The sequence below is a fragment of the Chlorella variabilis genome (assembly GCF_000147415.1).
Source record: "Chlorella variabilis unplaced genomic scaffold CHLNCscaffold_25, whole genome shotgun sequence".
Classification (NCBI taxonomy): domain Eukaryota; kingdom Viridiplantae; phylum Chlorophyta; class Trebouxiophyceae; order Chlorellales; family Chlorellaceae; genus Chlorella; species Chlorella variabilis.
The window spans coordinates 676033-692997 of NW_005435063.1; the positions used below are offsets into that span (position 1 = coordinate 676033).

At 68.0% G+C, this 16965-nt stretch overlaps 5 protein-coding genes across 5 annotated transcripts in view; 3 read left to right on the forward strand and 2 right to left on the reverse strand.

The window, feature by feature from the left end:
* CHLNCDRAFT_59081 (hypothetical protein) overlaps positions 1-2413 on the reverse strand; it is a 3414-nt gene extending 1001 nt beyond the window's left edge. The window contains exons 1-5 of the mRNA XM_005844072.1: positions 2273-2413; positions 1775-2192; positions 1455-1611; positions 444-1203; positions 47-199 (exon numbers count right to left, since the gene is read on the reverse strand). Of these exons, the coding sequence (XP_005844134.1) occupies positions 47-199; positions 444-1203; positions 1455-1611; positions 1775-2192; positions 2273-2333 (1549 nt within the window). The 5' untranslated portion in view covers positions 2334-2413. The remainder of the gene's footprint in view (positions 1-46; positions 200-443; positions 1204-1454; positions 1612-1774; positions 2193-2272) is intronic.
* Positions 2414-3027: 614 nt separating this feature from the next.
* CHLNCDRAFT_27272 (hypothetical protein) lies at positions 3028-5733 on the forward strand (the record flags this gene model as incomplete). Its single annotated transcript, XM_005844001.1, has 8 exons — positions 3028-3137; positions 3271-3507; positions 3867-3946; positions 4078-4175; positions 4386-4546; positions 4805-4853; positions 5131-5294; positions 5478-5733. 8 exons carry the CDS (start codon positions 3028-3030, stop codon positions 5731-5733), a joined length of 1155 nt encoding a protein of 384 aa, XP_005844063.1.
* A 255-nt stretch (positions 5734-5988) lies between these two features.
* On the reverse strand, positions 5989-9594 carry CHLNCDRAFT_139638 (hypothetical protein; the record flags this gene model as incomplete). Its single annotated transcript, XM_005844073.1, has 6 exons — positions 5989-6152; positions 6300-6714; positions 6857-6986; positions 7109-7208; positions 7345-8130; positions 8301-9594. The coding sequence occupies 6 exons, from the start codon at positions 9592-9594 to the stop codon at positions 5989-5991; spliced, it is 2889 nt and encodes a 962-aa protein (XP_005844135.1).
* A 502-nt stretch (positions 9595-10096) lies between these two features.
* Positions 10097-12760, forward strand: CHLNCDRAFT_56349 (hypothetical protein; the record flags this gene model as incomplete). Its single annotated transcript, XM_005844002.1, has 8 exons — positions 10097-10411; positions 10614-10868; positions 10999-11198; positions 11391-11450; positions 11602-11764; positions 11963-12135; positions 12348-12513; positions 12654-12760. Exons 1-8 carry the CDS (start codon positions 10270-10272, stop codon positions 12758-12760), a joined length of 1266 nt encoding a protein of 421 aa, XP_005844064.1. The 5' UTR covers positions 10097-10269.
* Positions 12761-14301: 1541 nt separating this feature from the next.
* CHLNCDRAFT_139641 (hypothetical protein) lies at positions 14302-16449 on the forward strand (the record flags this gene model as incomplete). Its single annotated transcript, XM_005844003.1, has 8 exons — positions 14302-14339; positions 14530-14609; positions 14745-14782; positions 14952-15029; positions 15158-15227; positions 15343-15552; positions 15940-16052; positions 16423-16449. The coding sequence occupies 8 exons, from the start codon at positions 14302-14304 to the stop codon at positions 16447-16449; spliced, it is 654 nt and encodes a 217-aa protein (XP_005844065.1).
* Positions 16450-16965: the final 516 nt, after the last annotated feature.

Here is a 16965-nt window from a genome sequence, read left to right on the forward strand (position 1 = left end):
TTTGTGCACACCCAAACGCACGCAGCCCCTGCGCCGGCTCCCGCACCTGCGACCAGCGCGGCTGCCTGGTACCAGGGGTCCAGCAGCGGCAGCAGGCTCATGGTGATGAAGATGGCGGTGATGAGGGCCAGCACCGCCACCGTCCACACCCGCCTCACATACTTGCGCCCATTCACAAGCTGGTCACCCCACACAGCGCCTGCAGCAGCGGGGGGTGGGAGGGCAGGGGAGCAGAGGAGCAGTCGGCGAAGGAACGCGCTCGGCGCTCGGCCGGCGCCACGCCGCGGCCACGCCCCGCGGCATGCCGTGCAGGACGGCACCGTAAACATGCGTGCACGCGTTCGGGGGCGCGCCGCGCCCTCCCCCACCCTCCCCCACCCTCCCCCACCCTCAGCAAGCAAGCTGCAGACACGCAGCCCCCTCCCCGGCCCCGCCTCGCTCACCCAGCAGCGCGCAGACGCCCGCCGAGGCGCCGCAGGTGATATAGTAGTGGTTGAGGTTGGCGGAGGCCAGGGCGCCCGCCCACCCTCCCACCAGGTAGGTGGCCGCTATGCAGGGGGCTGCGTGGGGGCGCATCGCCCCCTCCAGGTACCTCCCAAACGTCCACAGGCACGACATGTTGAGCAGCAGCTGGATGACGCCGGCGTTGACAAAGGGGGAGGTGAAGAGGCGCCACCACTGGCCGCCGGTGGCCACCGCCGCCGCTTCCTGCGCCCCCACATCCATCAGCGCCGCCAGGCTGGACCCCGCCCACGGGTTCACCGCCAGGTCCTCTATGTTCCAGCCGTTGAGCGCTAGGCTGACCACGTACAGCGCGATGTAGGCGGCGGTGGCAGCAAACAGCGCCGCGGTGGCGGGGGAGAGGCAGGCGGCGCGGCCGCGCGGCGCGCCACGCCCCAGGCGCCGCGAACCGCCGCCGCCGCCGCCGCCGCCGCCGCCGCCGCGGCTGGGGCTGCCGCGCGCGGAGGCGGCCTGCGGGGCGGCGGCGCCGGCCTCCACGCCGAACGCCGCCATGCCGCCGGCGGCGGCGGCGGCGCCGGGCGGCGGCGCCGCGCCTCGCCGTGAGGCCAGCCGAGCCAGCTCCTCCTGCTGCAGCCGGATGGCGTAGGCCAGGTCTGGGTCGTGGCCCTGTGCGGCGTCTGGCGGCGGCAGCGCCGCAAACTGCTCGTCCTTGGGGATGGGCTTCACCCGGCGGTTGAGGTCCTGCGCCAGGCGGGCGGCGCAGCACACGGGCCGGGATGCTGTCGGCAGGGTGGCTGGCTGGCGCAGGCAGGCAGGCAGCCGGCGACACGGCCACCAGAAGGCGCGCACGGCGCCGCGCATGCTGTGACAGAGGCCAGCAGGCAGGCAGCACACGGCGCGCCACCAGGCAGGCAGCACACCGCGCGTGGCTGTCCCAGCCGCGCCCGCCTGCGGCCGCCTGTTCACAGCGGCCGGCCCCGCTGGCCGCGCACCAGCAGCCATGGCGCGTGCTTCTCCGCCCACTCCTCAATCGACGCGCGCAGCGCCACGTTTGGCACGAGCGCCGCCGGTGGCCGCAGCGCCTGGCCCGTGGCGGGGCAGCTGCTGTTGCCCTGCGCCAGCCAGCGCTCGATGCAGGGGCGGTCGTACCTGCGGGGAGGGCGGGCGGGTGGGCACCGGGGCGCGTCAGCACCTGCTGCACGACGGACCACAGGGCTGCACCCAGCTGCGTGGTCTCAGGTCCCAGAGGGCCCACATGCGCGCGCACACACATGCACGCCCCACACGCCCCACACGCGGCAGCCTGGCTTACGTCTGGCCGGTGGCCGCCACCACCACGGGGTCGCGCATGATTTGCAGCGAGATGGGGCAGAAGAAGTGGCTGGGCGCGCCCGCCTCCGCCGCCTGGCTGTCCAGGTCGCGCTCGCCGCGCGGCGGCGGCGGCGGCGGCTTGCTCTTCAGCGCGTCTTTGGATCCCAGGGTGGCGGCCAGGCTGCCCCAGCCGGCCAGCCCGGCGCCGCCGCCGCCCACCGCCTTGATCGACTGCTGCTGCTGCTGCTGCGCCTCGTCGGGCCTGCCCGGCTCAAAACCCATCTCCGCCAGCCGCAGCGCCACCAGCTGCTGGTCGCCGTTGGCGCTGCGCAGCAGGTCGGCGTACAGGGCTGGCGGGCACTTGGCGGCGTGGCCGGCGCTGCTGTAGGGCGACGACCCTCCCGAGCTTGAAGCCTCCCCTGCGCTCAGCCCACGAACCAAGGGTGATCAGAGAACGCGTGGGAGGGCAGGCAGGCGCAGCAACCCCGAGCCCAGCCACCTGAGGGAGGTTGCGGGGGGGCCGTGGGCGGTGTGCCCCAGCCTCCCTGGGGAGTCGTCATGGGCGTGTTGGGGGGGCCAGGGTGTCAGCAGGTCGAGTGCACTGGCGCGTGTGCAGCTTCCGCTGATCCTTCAACGCGGTTCGTTTTCTGCTCTGCTGCGGGAGCAAACAGGCTTGCACAGCCTGTAATCGAAGCGTCCTGCCTGCGGAACAGGCGGATTTGGCAGCCCGCGAGGAAAGACAGATGGGCGCCCGCGGCGGCGGCGGCGGTGCCGGGGCGGCCCGGACCTTCGCCTCCCTGCAATATACAAGTCACTCCCAGCGCAGCAACTCATGGATGACCAGAGAACATCCCTCCGGCCAGCCAGATGGGACGAGTGTCCAAGCCGGACTGGCGGGTGGCCTGCCGCTTTGGCCTGCCATCGCCCGCCGTTGCCAGCCGTTGCAAGGCGGAGTGAAAGCTTGGCATGCCTGTTACTGTCGCTACCCACCAAACTTTACGATCATTGAACCCAGTGGGAAAAGGCACCTCGAACGCGGATGGGCGAGGCGCTGGCGCCGCCCAGCCGCTGAATGCCAGCTGAGCCAATGCATGCAGTGCGGCCTTATCGCCACCCTCTCACTCACTGGCGCATCCTGCATTGGACTAGCCTGCAATTTGCCTGCGCCGGCCTCTGTCAGCGTAGCCGCCACTGGTGTAGGTAGCCCTGCGCCCTGATAAGCGGTGCTAGGCGGTAGTGCGCGGCCCTTGCAGCATGGTGAAGAAGCGGCAGCTGAGCCCACAGAGTGTGTGGGATGTGGATGCCGTGCGGCTGGCCTTCGAGGCCATTGGGGCCAACCCCAAGCACATTCCTCGCTTGTACAAGTCAGTTGGCGTCGCCTGGTTGCAGCGCCGGCAGCACATGCCACCCGCCGCCGCTGCCCGCCGCCGGTGCCCGCCGCCGCCTTCCCAACCCCCGGGTGGGGCTGACTTTCCCGCACCTCCTGCGCTGCTGCAGCCACATGATTAGGAACCCGGGCGGCGGCTGGGCTGATCTGCCGGACTTCCCAAAGGCGGCGCGTGCGGCGCTGGATGCCGGCTTTGTGCTGCACACCACCCGCCTGCTCACCGTGCAGCGCAGCAGCGACGGCGAGACGACCAAGCTGCTGGTGCAGCTGCAGGACGGGCTGCAGGTTGAGGCGGTGGTGATGCAGTACGACAACACGGGTGGGTGGGTGGATGGGTGGGTGGCGGCGTGGCGGCAGCGGTGGCAGGGCCAGCGCAGCAGCCCGAGCGGCGCAGGAGGTCGGCGCAGGAGGTTGGCTGAGCTAGCATGCCTCTGCTGCAATGACCCTCTGGTCAGGCACATGACCTAGCCTGCCCGCCTCCCAAACCGCCTGCAGCGCGCTACTCTGGCGGGGACGAACACCAGTCGGTGGCGCAGCAGGGCGGCGAGCAGCGGCAGGGGGACACCGGACAGCAAGCGCAGGACGGGGCAGCGGGCGCCGGCGCGGCCCAAGCGGCAGCAGCTGCCACCTCCCAGGATGATTCTGACGAGGGGGAGGATGAGTTCTTCGACGCGCTGCCCAGCCTGCGGGACGCGTTTGGCGGCAGGATGGAGGGCGGCAAGCGCACCACGCTGTGCGTCTCCTCGGAGGTCGGCTGCGCCATGGGCTGCACCTTCTGCGCAACAGGTGCGCTGCCGCGGCCGGGCAGCTCGCGTGGCGCATCATCCCCCGTGCCTGCAGCTGCAGCCGGCACAGCGCTGCAGGCAGGCGCGTGGCTGCTGAGGCGCGGCCTCTTGCCCTGCCCTGCCCTGGCGCAGGCACCATGGGCCTGTCTGCCGACCTGACTGCGGGGGAGATTGTGGAGCAGCTGGTGCACGCCAGCAGCGTCAGCCGCATCCAGAACATCGTCTTCATGGTGGGGTGGGGCGGCTGGGAGGGCTGGTGGGTGGTGCGGAGCGGAGGCCTGTCGGGGTCAGGGCAGGGGCTGGTGGACAACCCCACCTGCCCGCTCGACTGGCCATGGCTCGACTGGCCCCCTCCGTGCCCTGCTGTGTTCTCCCTCCCGCTGCTGTGCCCCTCCCGCCCAGTTCACACACACGGCCCGCCGCCGCCTCGCCCTGCGCAGGGCATGGGCGAGCCGCTCAACAACTACGAGGCGGTGCGGACGGCGGTGCGCCTGATGACCGACCCCAGCAGCTTTGCGCTGCGCCGCAGGAAGGTGACTGTGTCCACGGTGGGAGTCATCCCGCGCATGCTGCAGATGGCTGACGACATGCCGGGGGTCAGGTGAGGGCGGCCGCGTGCCTGTGCCTGTGCACGTGTGTGTGTGTGTGTGTGTGTGTGTGTGTGTGTGTGTGTGTGTGTGTGGTGTGCGCGAGGGAGGCGCGGTTGCAGGTGTATTGTTGCTGTGGGCTGCTGGGAGGCGCGCGCGCAGCGAGTACCTTGTTTGCCGCAGGAGCTGGAGAGGTGGGCACCTGTGGTAGCAGCCGGGCACGGGGCTCACACCCGCTCCCCGCCCGCCCTGTTGGCGCCCCCTCCCTGCAGCCTGGCGCTGTCCCTGCACGCTCCCACCCAGGAGCTGCGCCAGACCATCGTGCCGAGCGCCAAGGCCTTCAAGCTGGACAGGCAAGGGCAGCGCAGCAGCGCCTGCTGCCGCATGCATCCAGGCGGCAGCTTGGCCCCCCCCAGCCTCCCCATGCCTGATCCACATGGTCGCCGCCACCCCTTCCTCGATCTGTGGCCTCCACCTTCCGATCCCACGTGCTGCACCCCACCTTCTCTCTGCGCTCCATGCACACCCGCCCTCGTTCCCCTGCCCCCCTTCCCCATGGTCGCCCACCCCCCGCAGGCTGATGGCGGCCGTGGACCAGTACCTGGAGAGGACCGGGCAGCGCGTGTTTGTGGAGTACGTGATGCTGGGACCAGACATCAACTGCACCCAGGCGCACGCCCACCAGCTGGGCCGCCTGCTGCAGGGCCGCAACGTGCTGGTCAACCTCATCCCCTGGAACCCCATCCTCAGCCCCTCCATCACGTGAGCGCCCGCGCGGGCTGGTCGCCAGGAGCGGGCACCGGGGGCGGCAGGCGGTCGGGCCAGCGGGAATGGTCGGAGAGGCCTGCTGCGAGGCAGGCCGCAGGAGTGTGCCCTGCCGCGCCCCGCTCATATGCTCCTCGCTGCACTCCAGCCTTCCCCGGCCTCCCCCCGCCCCGCCTGCAGCTTTGCGGCCCCCGAGGAAGGCGCCACCGCCGCCTTCCACTCCATCCTGCGCTACCAGTACGGCGTCAACTGCACCATCCGGGCCGAGAAGGGGCAGGACATCAGTGGCGCCTGCGGCCAGCTGGTGCTGGAGCACGGCGGCGCGGCGGGAGGAGGCGGGGGCGCGTGCGGCAGCAAGAGCGGCGGCGGCCTGGCTGACCTGGAGGATCTGCTGCCGCCACCGCGGACGCAGGCGGCAGCGGTGGCGGCACGGTAGGCTTGTCCCTGTCGTGACCTGGCCCCTGTGAGGCTCTGTTGCCCCTCCTACTTTTCCCTCGCTCCGTCCTCTGTCCTTTGTTGCTCTTCTCAGGTCCCTGCTCCCCCCTCACAGCTTACCACTTTACAGTGTAAACTGCCTTGTCCAGGCACATCACATCGACAGCTCACGCCTCCCAGCTGCGCAGTCCGCTGCCAGTCACAGCCTGCTGCCGCCTGGCTGCACACAAGCGCCACGGCAGCGCCAGGCAGCCGCTCACTCGACGGCCACAAAGTCGGCGCTGGGGCGGTCTGTGAGCACGCGCCATGCCTGCGTGTCCAGCGCCAGGCGCCAGAAGTGGGAGCGGGAGGAGCCGGCGGCGCCGCCGCGGAAGCGCAGCGTGGCGCTGCCCTGCTTCACGCGCCGCACCTGCACCCCGCCTGTAGGCGAGCAGGCAGGGAGCGGCGCAGGACCGGTCAGTCGTTCTGCATTCTCCCATGACACACACACACAAACACACACACACACGCATGGCAGCTCTTCATCTGAGCCACTGCCGCCTCGTATGCGCCTGCGGCCTCGCTCACCGGCAATGTCAGCCATGGGGGCGTGCTGGCGCGCCACCGCTTTGAGCAGCTCGCACTCGCGATCGAATCCGGGTGGCAGTGCCAGGGAGTGCCCTTCCGCCGCCGCCGCCGCCTCTGCCTGGGCCGCAGTGTAGAAGCGGCAGTACTCCAGCCACCAGGTGCCGGCGGGCAGGCGGTAGAAGGCCTGCGGCTCTGCAAGCACCGGCTCGTCCGCCTGCTGCTGCTGCTGCTGGTGGTGGCCAGCCTCGCCGCTGCTATGCCTGCTGCCGCTGCTGTGCCTGCTGCCGCTGCTGCTGGTTGGCATGAAGTCATCATCCTCCGCCTCCTCTGGGCTCACCCCGCCCGCCTGCAGCCTAACCGCCGTCTTCTTATCCTTGGTGCTCAGCAGCAGGCCGCCGACGGCTGCCACTTGCACCTGCAGGCAGCCCACAGGCACTGCCAGGTCAAGGCTAGAGATCACGTAGATCCCCTCAGAAAAACATGTTCAGACTGTGTTCAAGTGAGGCGAGCCAGGTGCACTGCCCACCCTGCCCACCCAGTAGCCCTGGACCGCCGACCTGCTCTGCAAACTGCACCGACTTGAGGTTGGCCAGGCCGTGGTGCGCCCGCACCATGTTGCCGCGGGAGGGGCGCTGCAGCCACTTGATGCCCAGCACGCCGCCAGAGCCGCCGTCTGCAGCGCCAACCCTGCACCACCACAAGCGCAATGTTGCTCATAAGCGCAGGGCTGGACGGTGCATGGCACCGGCCTCAACCAAGCAGGCCACCGGGCACATTCAACAGCCATGCTCAGTCTCGGTGGCGCTCACCCCCACACGCTGCCAGGGGGCTTGGGGCGCGCGACAACTATCGATGCCGGGTCCAGCTGCGTGAGCCCCGTCACCCCGCCGCCGCCCCGCCGGTGGTGGCCTGCAGGGCACTGGGCGGGAGGGAAGGTCTGTGGGCAGGGCTCTCAGGGGCAAGCAGTTTCCCAGCAGTGTTCCAGAGGGCCTGCAGTACAGGGAGCCCTCGCTGTGCACACCCCATGGTCGAGCACTCCACCCACCTTTGGGCATGGGAACGTCGTCGCCGCTGCTGACATCGTCCTCGCTCCAGTCACGGACACTCTGCTGCTGCTGCCTGTCTCCGCCTCCAGCCACCGCTACCGGCCGCCTGCTGGTGACAAACCGCTCGTTGACTGCGCCCACCAAGCTGCTGCTACCTGGCCGAGGCGGCGCTGCGGCTGGCGGCTGCCCAAGAGAGGGGCCGCCATCAGCTGCTGCGCGCTGCACTGCGTCGTCGCTGCCGGTGGCCGGTGGCGGAGCCTCCCAGTCACCGCCAGGGCTAGACATGGGCTCATCACAGTCGCCTAGCGATGCTGCTGGAGTTGCCGCTGCCATGCCTGCGCTTTGCCTGCTGTGCGTGGCTGCCACCGCTGCCGGCGACCTGCTGCCCGTTGTCGCATGGCCAGCAGCAGACGGCCTGCTGACCTGCAGCAGCAGCCTGGGTTGCTGCTTTGGCGGCAGGGAGCGGGCAGCCGCCTGCTCCTGGCTTTGTTGCGGCGCCGGTGCTGGCGCCAGGTCACCGCCGCCATCTGACTCGGAGTCTGAAATGAACAAGTCGGCTGCCGGCGGCTCAGAGGCCTCCGTTTCATCATCAGACCAGTCCCGCACTGCCGCGGGCGTGCGCTGCATGGCCTCTGCCCCTGCCTCTGCCCGCTGCCGCTGAGCGTGCTGCTGCTGCTGCTGCTGGTCGGGCCGCGGCTCAATTTGGGTGGGGCTCAACCCTCCCTCCAGCACGCGGCGAATGGCAGGCGGCGTCTGGCTGGTCCCATCCTCGCCCTGCTCGCCACCTGCAGGCATGCCAGCAGGCGCAGCTGGCAAGCGCATGACATCGTACGAGAAGGGAAGAAAGCAGGGTGTGTGAGAGGCTGGTGGGCGTGGCTCGTGCTGCGGCAGGCAGGCAGTGCTTGTGATATTGTTGTAACATTGGCAACATAAAAAATCGATGCTTGAGGCTCACCCGCCGCTGCTGGGCTGCCGATGTAGTCGCTGCCATCGTCGCTCCAATCCCCGATGCATGCGGGTGTCGGCAGAGTGCACTCCGGCTCCTGGCTGCCGCCATCTGCCGGAGTGCCAGCCAGCCTGGAGCTAGGTGCGGACGCAGCGCTGCCGTCCCCACCGCTGGACAGCGACTCTGGCACTGGCCCCGCCCCTGCGGGGGAGTCTGCCATAGGGCTGCCGCCCATCGCGCCATCTGAAGGGCTGCGCCCCAGCGCGCCTGCCAAGGAGAAAGAGAAGGGCTGAGCGGCGCAAGCTGGGTCGGCAGATGCCTCGCCCTGCGGCTGCCCTGCCGCCCCGCGGTGCTGTTCGTCCGGTGGCGAATGCAGCATGGGGCTGAAGCCCGCTGGCGGCTCCGCCTCCTGGCCGCCACTGGTCACGTCGCCAGGGGAGCATGCCGCTGTGGCCGCTGGCTGGCCCGCCGGCCCCACCATGCCTTGCATGGACAGCGAGCGCTGGGGGCTGTGCGAGGGGCTGCGCTGCTGCGGCGGGCTGTCGTCCGGCCACCGCGGCACCAGCGGCAGCAGCGCTGCGGTCGAAGCTGGCGACTGGGCCGCGGCTGGCGGCTCTGGGCTGATGGACATGCGCCGCAGCTGGTCGGACAGCAGGTTGTCCACGGCAGCCAGAGCGGCGTGTGGAGCTGGGTGCTGCCTGCACTCCTGTGGGGCAGGCTCCAGCACAGGCTCCTCCTCGCTCCTGTGGCACCCAGCGGCCTGCTGCCGCGTATCTGTACCGCCGGCAGCGGCCGGAGCATTGCTGGCGACGCTGGAGGGCCGAGGGTGGCGCGGCAGCTGCCAACAGCTGGCACGCTGCTGTGCCGCGCCGTTTGCCGCTGCTGCGTGCTGCTCCTGCAGCTGCCGCCCTTGCCAGGCGCCCGGCTGCTGCTGGGGATGTGGCTGCGAGGGCACCAGGTAGGGCTCTGTCGGCTGCAGGCGGCCGGCCAGGATGCTGTCTGGCAGCCAGGCGAAGCGCAGGCAGGGGATACCCCACTCTGCTGCCTTGGCCACCTTGCGGGTGAGCTCACCGGCCCCTGCTGCCGCGATGCCACCCGGCGCAAGCACCAGATGCGTGGTGGTGCCATGGATCAAGTCGCCACTGTAGGTGATGCCGCCGAGGTGCGCCAGTACGCGGATGCCGGCACGGTCCTCGCCATAGAAGCCCGTGCCAGTCACCGCTATGCCGGCGGCGGTGGCGGTTCGGCTGCCCTGCCGCTGCTGTCGCACCTGCTCCAGCGCCGCCTGCAGCTCTGCGTGCATAGAGATTGCGTGCGAATGGTTGGGTGGGGCCGGTTCAGGCAGCTTGAAGCAAGGCCGCTGCGCTTGGGCGGTGCAGCTGCCCTGTGGGATGTCCAGCCCAGCAGGGACGGGCGGTAGAGTGCAGGCATGGGTTCCCAAGGGCTGCCTGGCGCCGGCTGCTGCCGAGTGTCCTGCCGCCAGCTCATCTGTACCTCACCACCCAATCATGCTAATGGGCCAGCCCAACGCAAAAGCATCACATCCACGTTGTTTCACTTCAGTGCGAGGTTCTACTTCTGGACTCGCCGTCCCGCTAGGAGAGCTTGTTCTTGTGCACCTGGCTTTTGTGGCATTTGCATGGCCTCCTCGGTGAGGCTGCTGGTGTTCAGAGCGATGCAGACTCGAGTGGGACCGGTTTGCCCACAGAGGTGCCTCGCGGCCCTGGGCAGTGGGCTGCGAGCTGCCAGCACCGCCTCCCAGCCCACCCTTCGGGCGGCGTTAGCAGCCCCAGCAGCCCCAGCAGGCGGCCAATTGCCGCAGCAGCGACCGCCGCAGGCAGCGCAGCAGCGGCAGCGGTTGCGAACGCAGGCCGCCGCCGCGAGTGCGGCGGACAGTGACGCTGGGGCAGCGGCAGCGGTGGCCACGCAGGAGCGCAAGGCAGGCAGCGGCAAGATTGGGGATGCTGCGGGGCGCGGCATGGTGGACCTGAACCCGCCGCGCGGCACCCGCGACTTCTTCCCCGAAGACAAGCGCCTGCAGAACTGGCTCTTTGACGAGTTTGCCGCCGTCTCCCGCCTCTACGGCTTTCAGCAGATCGACTTCCCAGTGCTGGAGTCGGGTGGGTGGCGCTGCGCTGTGGGGACGGAGCAGGAGAGCCTGGTGTTGCGTCCCGGGGGAGCGCAGGCAACAGGCCGTGCATGCGTTTTGGCCCGGCTGCTGTTGCCCCAGCTGCCCTCCCGTCTCTCATCACCATCATCCACTTGCTCCTCTCCCCCCTGCTCCTGTCCCCCTGCCCTCCCCACCGCGCACACGCGCCGCAGAGGAGCTGTACGTGCGCAAGGCGGGGGAGGAGATCACGGAGCAGCTGTACAACTTTGAGGACAAGGGCGGGCGGCGCGTGACGCTGCGCCCCGAGCTCACCCCCAGCCTGGCGCGCCTGGCGCTGCAGAAGGGCAAGGGCCTGGCCCTGCCCGCCAAGTGGTTCTCCATCGGCCAGTGCTGGCGGTACGAGCGGGCCACGCGGGGGCGGCGGCGAGAGCACTACCAATGGAACATGGACGTCATCGGGGTGCCAGGTGTGGTGTGGTGTGGTGTGGCTGGGCAGGTTGCTGGCAGGCCACCCGACACATGCAGAGGCTGTCCTCACTCCTCACGCCTCATACGACACAAACAGCCTGCCGCTCTGCGCCCCGCCGGCTGTGCCAGGCGTGGAGGCGGAGGCGGAGCTGCTGGCCGCCATCGTGACTTTCTTCCAGCGCCTGGGGCTGGGCGCCGCCGACGTGGGCCTCAAGGTCAGCAGCCGCAAGGTGCTGCAGGCGGTGCTGCAGCGGTATGGCGTGGCGGAGGCCTCCTTTGGGCCCGTGTGCGTGGTGGTGGACAAGATGGAGAAGATTCCGCGGGACAAGGTGGGCGGGCGCAGGGAGGCGGCCTGGGCTGCGTGCTGCTGCTGTGGGTTGCTGAAGATGCTGCCTGCCTGCGGTGTTTGGAGGTGGGGATGCTCCAGGCTCGTGAGTGGGCGCAGGGCCCACAAGCAGAAAAGCCAGCCAGGCCCAGCAGCCTGGCTCAGCCCTCATCCCGGCCTCCTGCCTGTGCTGCAGGTGGTCGAGGAGCTGGCCAAGCTGGGCGTGGCAGCCGACGCGATAGACGGCATCCTGCAGGTCAGTTGGTGCAGGCCTGGAGCTGGGGCCGCTGCCTGCCTTGAGCCTGCTTGCGTGCTTGGCCTTCCTTGCTGATGCACCCAACACATGCCCGTCCCACCAGCACACCGAACGTGCCCACCCCATCCACCCACCCGCTCGTGCACCGCAGGCGCTGGCGCTGAGCAGCGTGGAGGAGCTGGAGGGGTTGCTGGGCGGCGACAATGTGGCAGTGGCCGACCTGCGCCGCCTCTTTGAGCTGGCGGCGGCGTACGGCTACGCCGACTGGCTGGTGTTTGATGCCAGCGTGGTGCGCGGCCTGGCCTACTACACGGGTGCGCGGCGGGCTGTGGGGCTACAGAGGCAGGCGTGATTGGCAGCACATGATTGGCAGCAGGCCTTGCTCGCGCAGGCGAGCGGAGGAAGACGTCCGCCCCATTCGCTCTGTCGCCCAGCCGGCCACGCTGCTGTGGCCACGGCGGCTGCTGCTGTTGCTGCCCCTCCTCCGACCCGCCCGCGCGCGACCCCTGCAGGCATGGTGTTTGAGGGCTTTGACCGCGCCGGCCAGCTGCGCGCGATCTGCGGCGGCGGCCGCTACGACCGGCTGCTGGGCACGTTTGGCGGGGAGGACCAGCCGTGCGCCGGGTTTGGGTTTGGCGACGCCGTCATCGTGGAGCTGCTCAAGGACAGGAAGCTGCTGCCGCAGGTGCGGGGCGCTGGAGCGGAGCAGGCGGAGGCTGTTGGTGTTGGGCCGCGGCGCATGCCACCCCGCTTGCGCAGCCCGGCCAGAGCACTGGGAGCGAGGATCGGAAGGATCTGCACCCCTGCTGCCGCCCAGCCGCCCCACGTCACTTCCCCGCTTCCAGCCATGCGCCTTCCCGCTGCTGCCGCGCCTCCCCCCCTCCCCTGCTGCCGCAGCTGCGCCACGAGGTGGACGACTTGGTGATGGCGCAGGAGGAGGGGCTGCGGGCGGAGGCGACGGCGCTGGCGGCGCGGCTGCGGGCAGCGGGGCGGCGCGTGGACCTGGTGCTGGAGCCCAAGCGCATAAAGTGGGCCTTCAAGCAGGCAGAGCGGTGCAGCGCAGGTGCGCGAAGCGGGCCTGGGCGGGTGGAGTGGAAGTGGGGCGAGGCGGCTGGCAGGGGCGGGGAGGCGCAGCGCACGGCAGGTGTGCAGGTGTGCACACTGTGCTCCAAGCCTGTCCTGCGCCTCCCCGCCTGCCTGCAGCCCGGCTGGTGCTGGTGGCGCCGGATGAGTGGGCCAACGGGACTGTGCGGGTCAAGGACCTGGCCAGCCGGCAGGAGCGGGATGTGCCGGTGGAGGAGCTGGTGTGAGAGGGCCGCGTGCGTGTTTGAGCACCATCGCCACTTTGAAATTTGAAACAGAATTGTTGCATCACAAATCCTGAAAGGGAAAGGCTGGGGCGGTACATCAGAAGCGCCGCTTTGGCCCAGGAACCTGCTGACAGGGCGAAGGTGCTTTGGTAACTACACTGGTCCAGAGGCTTTGCACGCATTCTCAAAGCACCATGGCTGAACAGCAGCAGCAGCAGGGCAAGCCCACGGGAGAGGCGGTGCTGGCGCCGGCCGCGGGCGCCGAGGGTGGCAGGAGGGAGGGGGAGAGCCAGCACGTGACCGACACCATGTCCAACGATCCAGTGACGGTGAGCTGGGCACAGGGGCAGGGCGGCAGCAGAAGTCCAAGGTTGCCCCAGGCGGCTGGCTGGCTCGCCCCTGCAGCACTTCCTCCCAGCCGAAGAGTGTGCTCGGCAACTGCTGCGGTGCAGCAGTCCTGATCGTCAGCAGCTCCGCCCCTTGAGGCGTCCCTGCCTACGCCTATTCGCTCGATGCCTGGCTGCTTGCCCACCCCTCTGCAGCATGTGAAGGAGATGGGGAAGGCCGCAGGGGACATAGTCAAGGAAGGGCTGACGGCCCCCACGCCCTCCGGAATAAAGGACATGGTTTATGGCAAGCACTGAGCCGGCGACAGGGGAGCCACGACCAGCACGGGCAGATCTGGACTGCTGTGGCGCCTCCGAGGGCTGCTGTGTAATGCATGGTTCCATTCCACAAGGCTCCAGCGTGTACCAGGAGCTCAGATGACCTGCATCTGCATTCAGCTGACCGGGGGGGCGCAGCACAGAGCCGCGCCCCGGCGGGCGCCACCTGGACCCCCCTTAGCATTCGGGCAAATTGCCCGGTCGGGCCAAATCGTTCGTGCAGCTCGCTCTTAAGCTCCTCTCGAGTCGTATAACTCGCGGCGGGCACAAGCCCACAAACGAACAGGGGTCAGCTCCTTCACCATGGCTGGGGAGTAGCACTTGCCGGCCGCGCTGATTTGTGAAGCCCTGACTGTACAAGACTCTTGATCAGCCTGGCAAAGCACACACACGAGCTCGAGCCCAGCCACGCTGCCCCCCAGGTCCGCGGCCTGCAAGTCACTGATGCTGCTTTCTGAGCACCAGCTGAGGCCAGAAGGGAGGGTGGGGGGTCCGCAATTCAGGCGTCGCCCACCTCCGCCTGCCCGCCCCTGAGCTGCCGCCCTGGTGGTTCTGCCTGGTAGCTGGTGCTGCCTGCAGCTCACAGCCTCCTACCGCCTGGTAGCTGGTGCACCCTGCATCTACCTGTGTGCAGAAGGCTCTGTATCATGCTGCGGGCAGGGCATGCGACGGCGCTGCTGTTTCTGCTGGCCGCACTCGCCTGCGGGCCACGCCTGAGGTGCGGGCTCGCTGCCTGTCCATTCTGCTGCTGCCTGCGACCATGCTCAGCTACCTGCGCCACACCCCTCTATCGTCAGACCTAAGACTACACGCTCCCTGGCTCTTTACTGCAGCATGTGCTGCGGGGTGTCTGGGTCGCAAGCCGAAATCGATGCCATGCTGAAGCTCACAAATAAACACCGAGCGCTGCACGGGTGGGTGCATGTCACTGGCCGCATCTGTCCCAGCTTGCCCAGCTGGCACCCCCAGGGCTGTGCAGCTGGTGTTGCAAGGTCATGCATATATCCAGCGCTGCTGCAAGGGCTGTTGCCTGCACATGTGAGCACCACTGCTTCCGCTTCTGCCTATGTTTTCCTGCGGATCCTGCGCCCTCTGTACGCGCAGCTCGCGGCCGCTGAGGTGGAATGCCACGCTGGCTGCGACGGCCAAGCTGTGGTCAAAGCAGTGCACCATTGAGCACTCACGTGAGCACCCGACCCATTTCGGCCTTGCTTGCATGCGTATGCTGGCTCCACCTGGTAGCGGCATGCTGAGGCCCGCCCAGTGCACTTTGATCCGAATTACTTACTGCTTGTGTACCGACCCTGCGCTATCTACAGAGGGGAAGTACTTGGATGGGCAGTACGGCGAGAACACGGTGAGCACAAGTGCAGGCCAATGCACCGTGGCTGTTGCTTTTCCTTTTTGACGTGCTGCATGCATACTTGCAATGCCAGCCATTCATAATCCACTGGAGTCACCCGGCAGGCCTGCCATAACTTGAACAAGGCATCAACCTGCTGTGGTGGGCTATGCTGGTGCTGCAGTATTATCGGTTTGGCTCGCTCCCAAGCGGCCTCCAGGACTGCACCGCCGCTGAGACATACTGGTACAACGAAGTCAGGGTGAGTGGAGCAGTGGGGCGCCAATCGTGGAGTGGCTGGCATTGGCTTCCATGCGCATGTGCAAACACTGGCGTCACTCCTGTTTGTTTGCCACTGCCGCTTGTCCGCCAACCCCTCCCTACGGTCAGAACTACAACTGGCTGAAGCCGGGGGAGAAGATCAACCCCCGCCTCATCATGGTCTTGCATTTCACCCAGGGTGAGCCCCTCCCTGGGAACCGCGACACAAGTGCATGCTGAGTATACGCTTTCTGATTGCTGTCTAGCTGCCGGCGTAATGCACACCTCAGCGGCATCCACTTCCTTGTGTGCAGTGGTGTGGGCGGACACGCGGAGCATGGGCTGCGGCACCACCTCATGCAGAGACGGCAGCAGCTACACCATCTGCCACTACTACCCTCAAGGCAACTTCAAGTGGTGCAACTGGGACACTGGCAAGTGCTATAGCTACCGAGAGAATGTGTTCCGCACAGCCTGCCAGAACATGACACGCAATGACGGCTGCTCCAAGTGCTCTAAAAAAGGTAAAGGTAAAGGTGGGGAAGAGCCTCCACAAGCTTCACTTCCCGGTTTTAACGTCTAGCTTTAGACCATTATTTGATCTGCCCGACGCGCCAAGTGCAGTACCCCCCACTAGTAGTGAATGGGTCCCGGGGAGGCCTGTGCCGAAGCCTTGGCGATTCTATTAGGCGTTCCCGAAGGAATTGGCTTGGATTGGCGCTGAGCCGGTCAGCTATGCCGCGTTTTCTAGCACTGGGCAGTGCACGGCCTGCTACCCAGAGACACGCACCTATGATACAGTCAAGAAGACGGTGAGGCAACCGGCTGCCACTCATTCTCGAAGGCAGCAGAAACGTGCGCCAAGCAGGGACAATCGCTTCTGACAGCTCCAATGTGCTGTTGCGCTGCAGTGTACAGGCCCAGTCACTGCATGGCCTACCTCCCCACGCCCACCAAGACCCAGGCCTCCACCGCGTCCGCGTCCCCCACGGCCCCGGCCGCCACGGCCGCCCCCAAAATAGAGGTTAGGAGCTTGCTGGTTGACCGGCACAGCCTCTCTCGTAAGACGCACTTCGCTTCTCTTTCTCTCTGGCTGTTCTTTTCTTGCCTCCTTCCGGCACGTTGTTTCTGTAGCTGGTATGAGGCAAATCCTGCCTTCAGTTCGAGCTGTAGCATACTGGCCTCTCTCGCCTCTGGGGAGCAAGCCACTCTTGCAGGGGATGGCGAGTTGCGGCCGTAGTTTCCTGCCAGAAGCCCACGGTCACAGCCACGGGACTCGGCGGCACGGCGTTTCGGTCCACGGCTTGCTGCCGCCGCCGTCGCAGGGGTGCTGCCTGCGGCGGCGGCGGCACGGCGTTTGGGTCCACGGCTTGCTGCCGCTGCCGCCGCCGCAGGGGTGCTGCCTGCGGCGGCGGCGGTAGCGCACGTGGCAACCCCCCGCGTTTCCTTGCCTCCCATCCACCGGACCCCGTCCTGCGCTTCACTTTGTTTAGGGAGGGGCTGCTCACTGCTCATTGCTCATTGCTCATCGCACACTGCTCAACGCTCATTGCCCTATATCCCACCCAGCCGCAGGACTCCACTGCCGCCCGCGCCCCGCCCCATCTGGCCGCTTGCGCGCCCCATCCCCCCTCGATGGGGCCCGCCCACACCGGGGCCTCCCCCCTCCCGCCCACTGCTTTCTCAACGGCCCCGAGCCGGGGCTGCCCTCATTGCATACATAGTGCGCCTTTCCCTGCTTTTCTAGTGACCTATGATGTCACACATTATACATAGCCTATTATAGCCTATTATAGCCTATTATAGCCAACAGTAGCCCACCCGTCCGCTCACAGAGAGCCATCGCGCCGGCCTCGCGCCGATCACCCCCACACCCCCACCCTCCACACTCACCCACCCACCCATCAGCATGTCAAGCAGCGAGGGAGCCAGCCTTG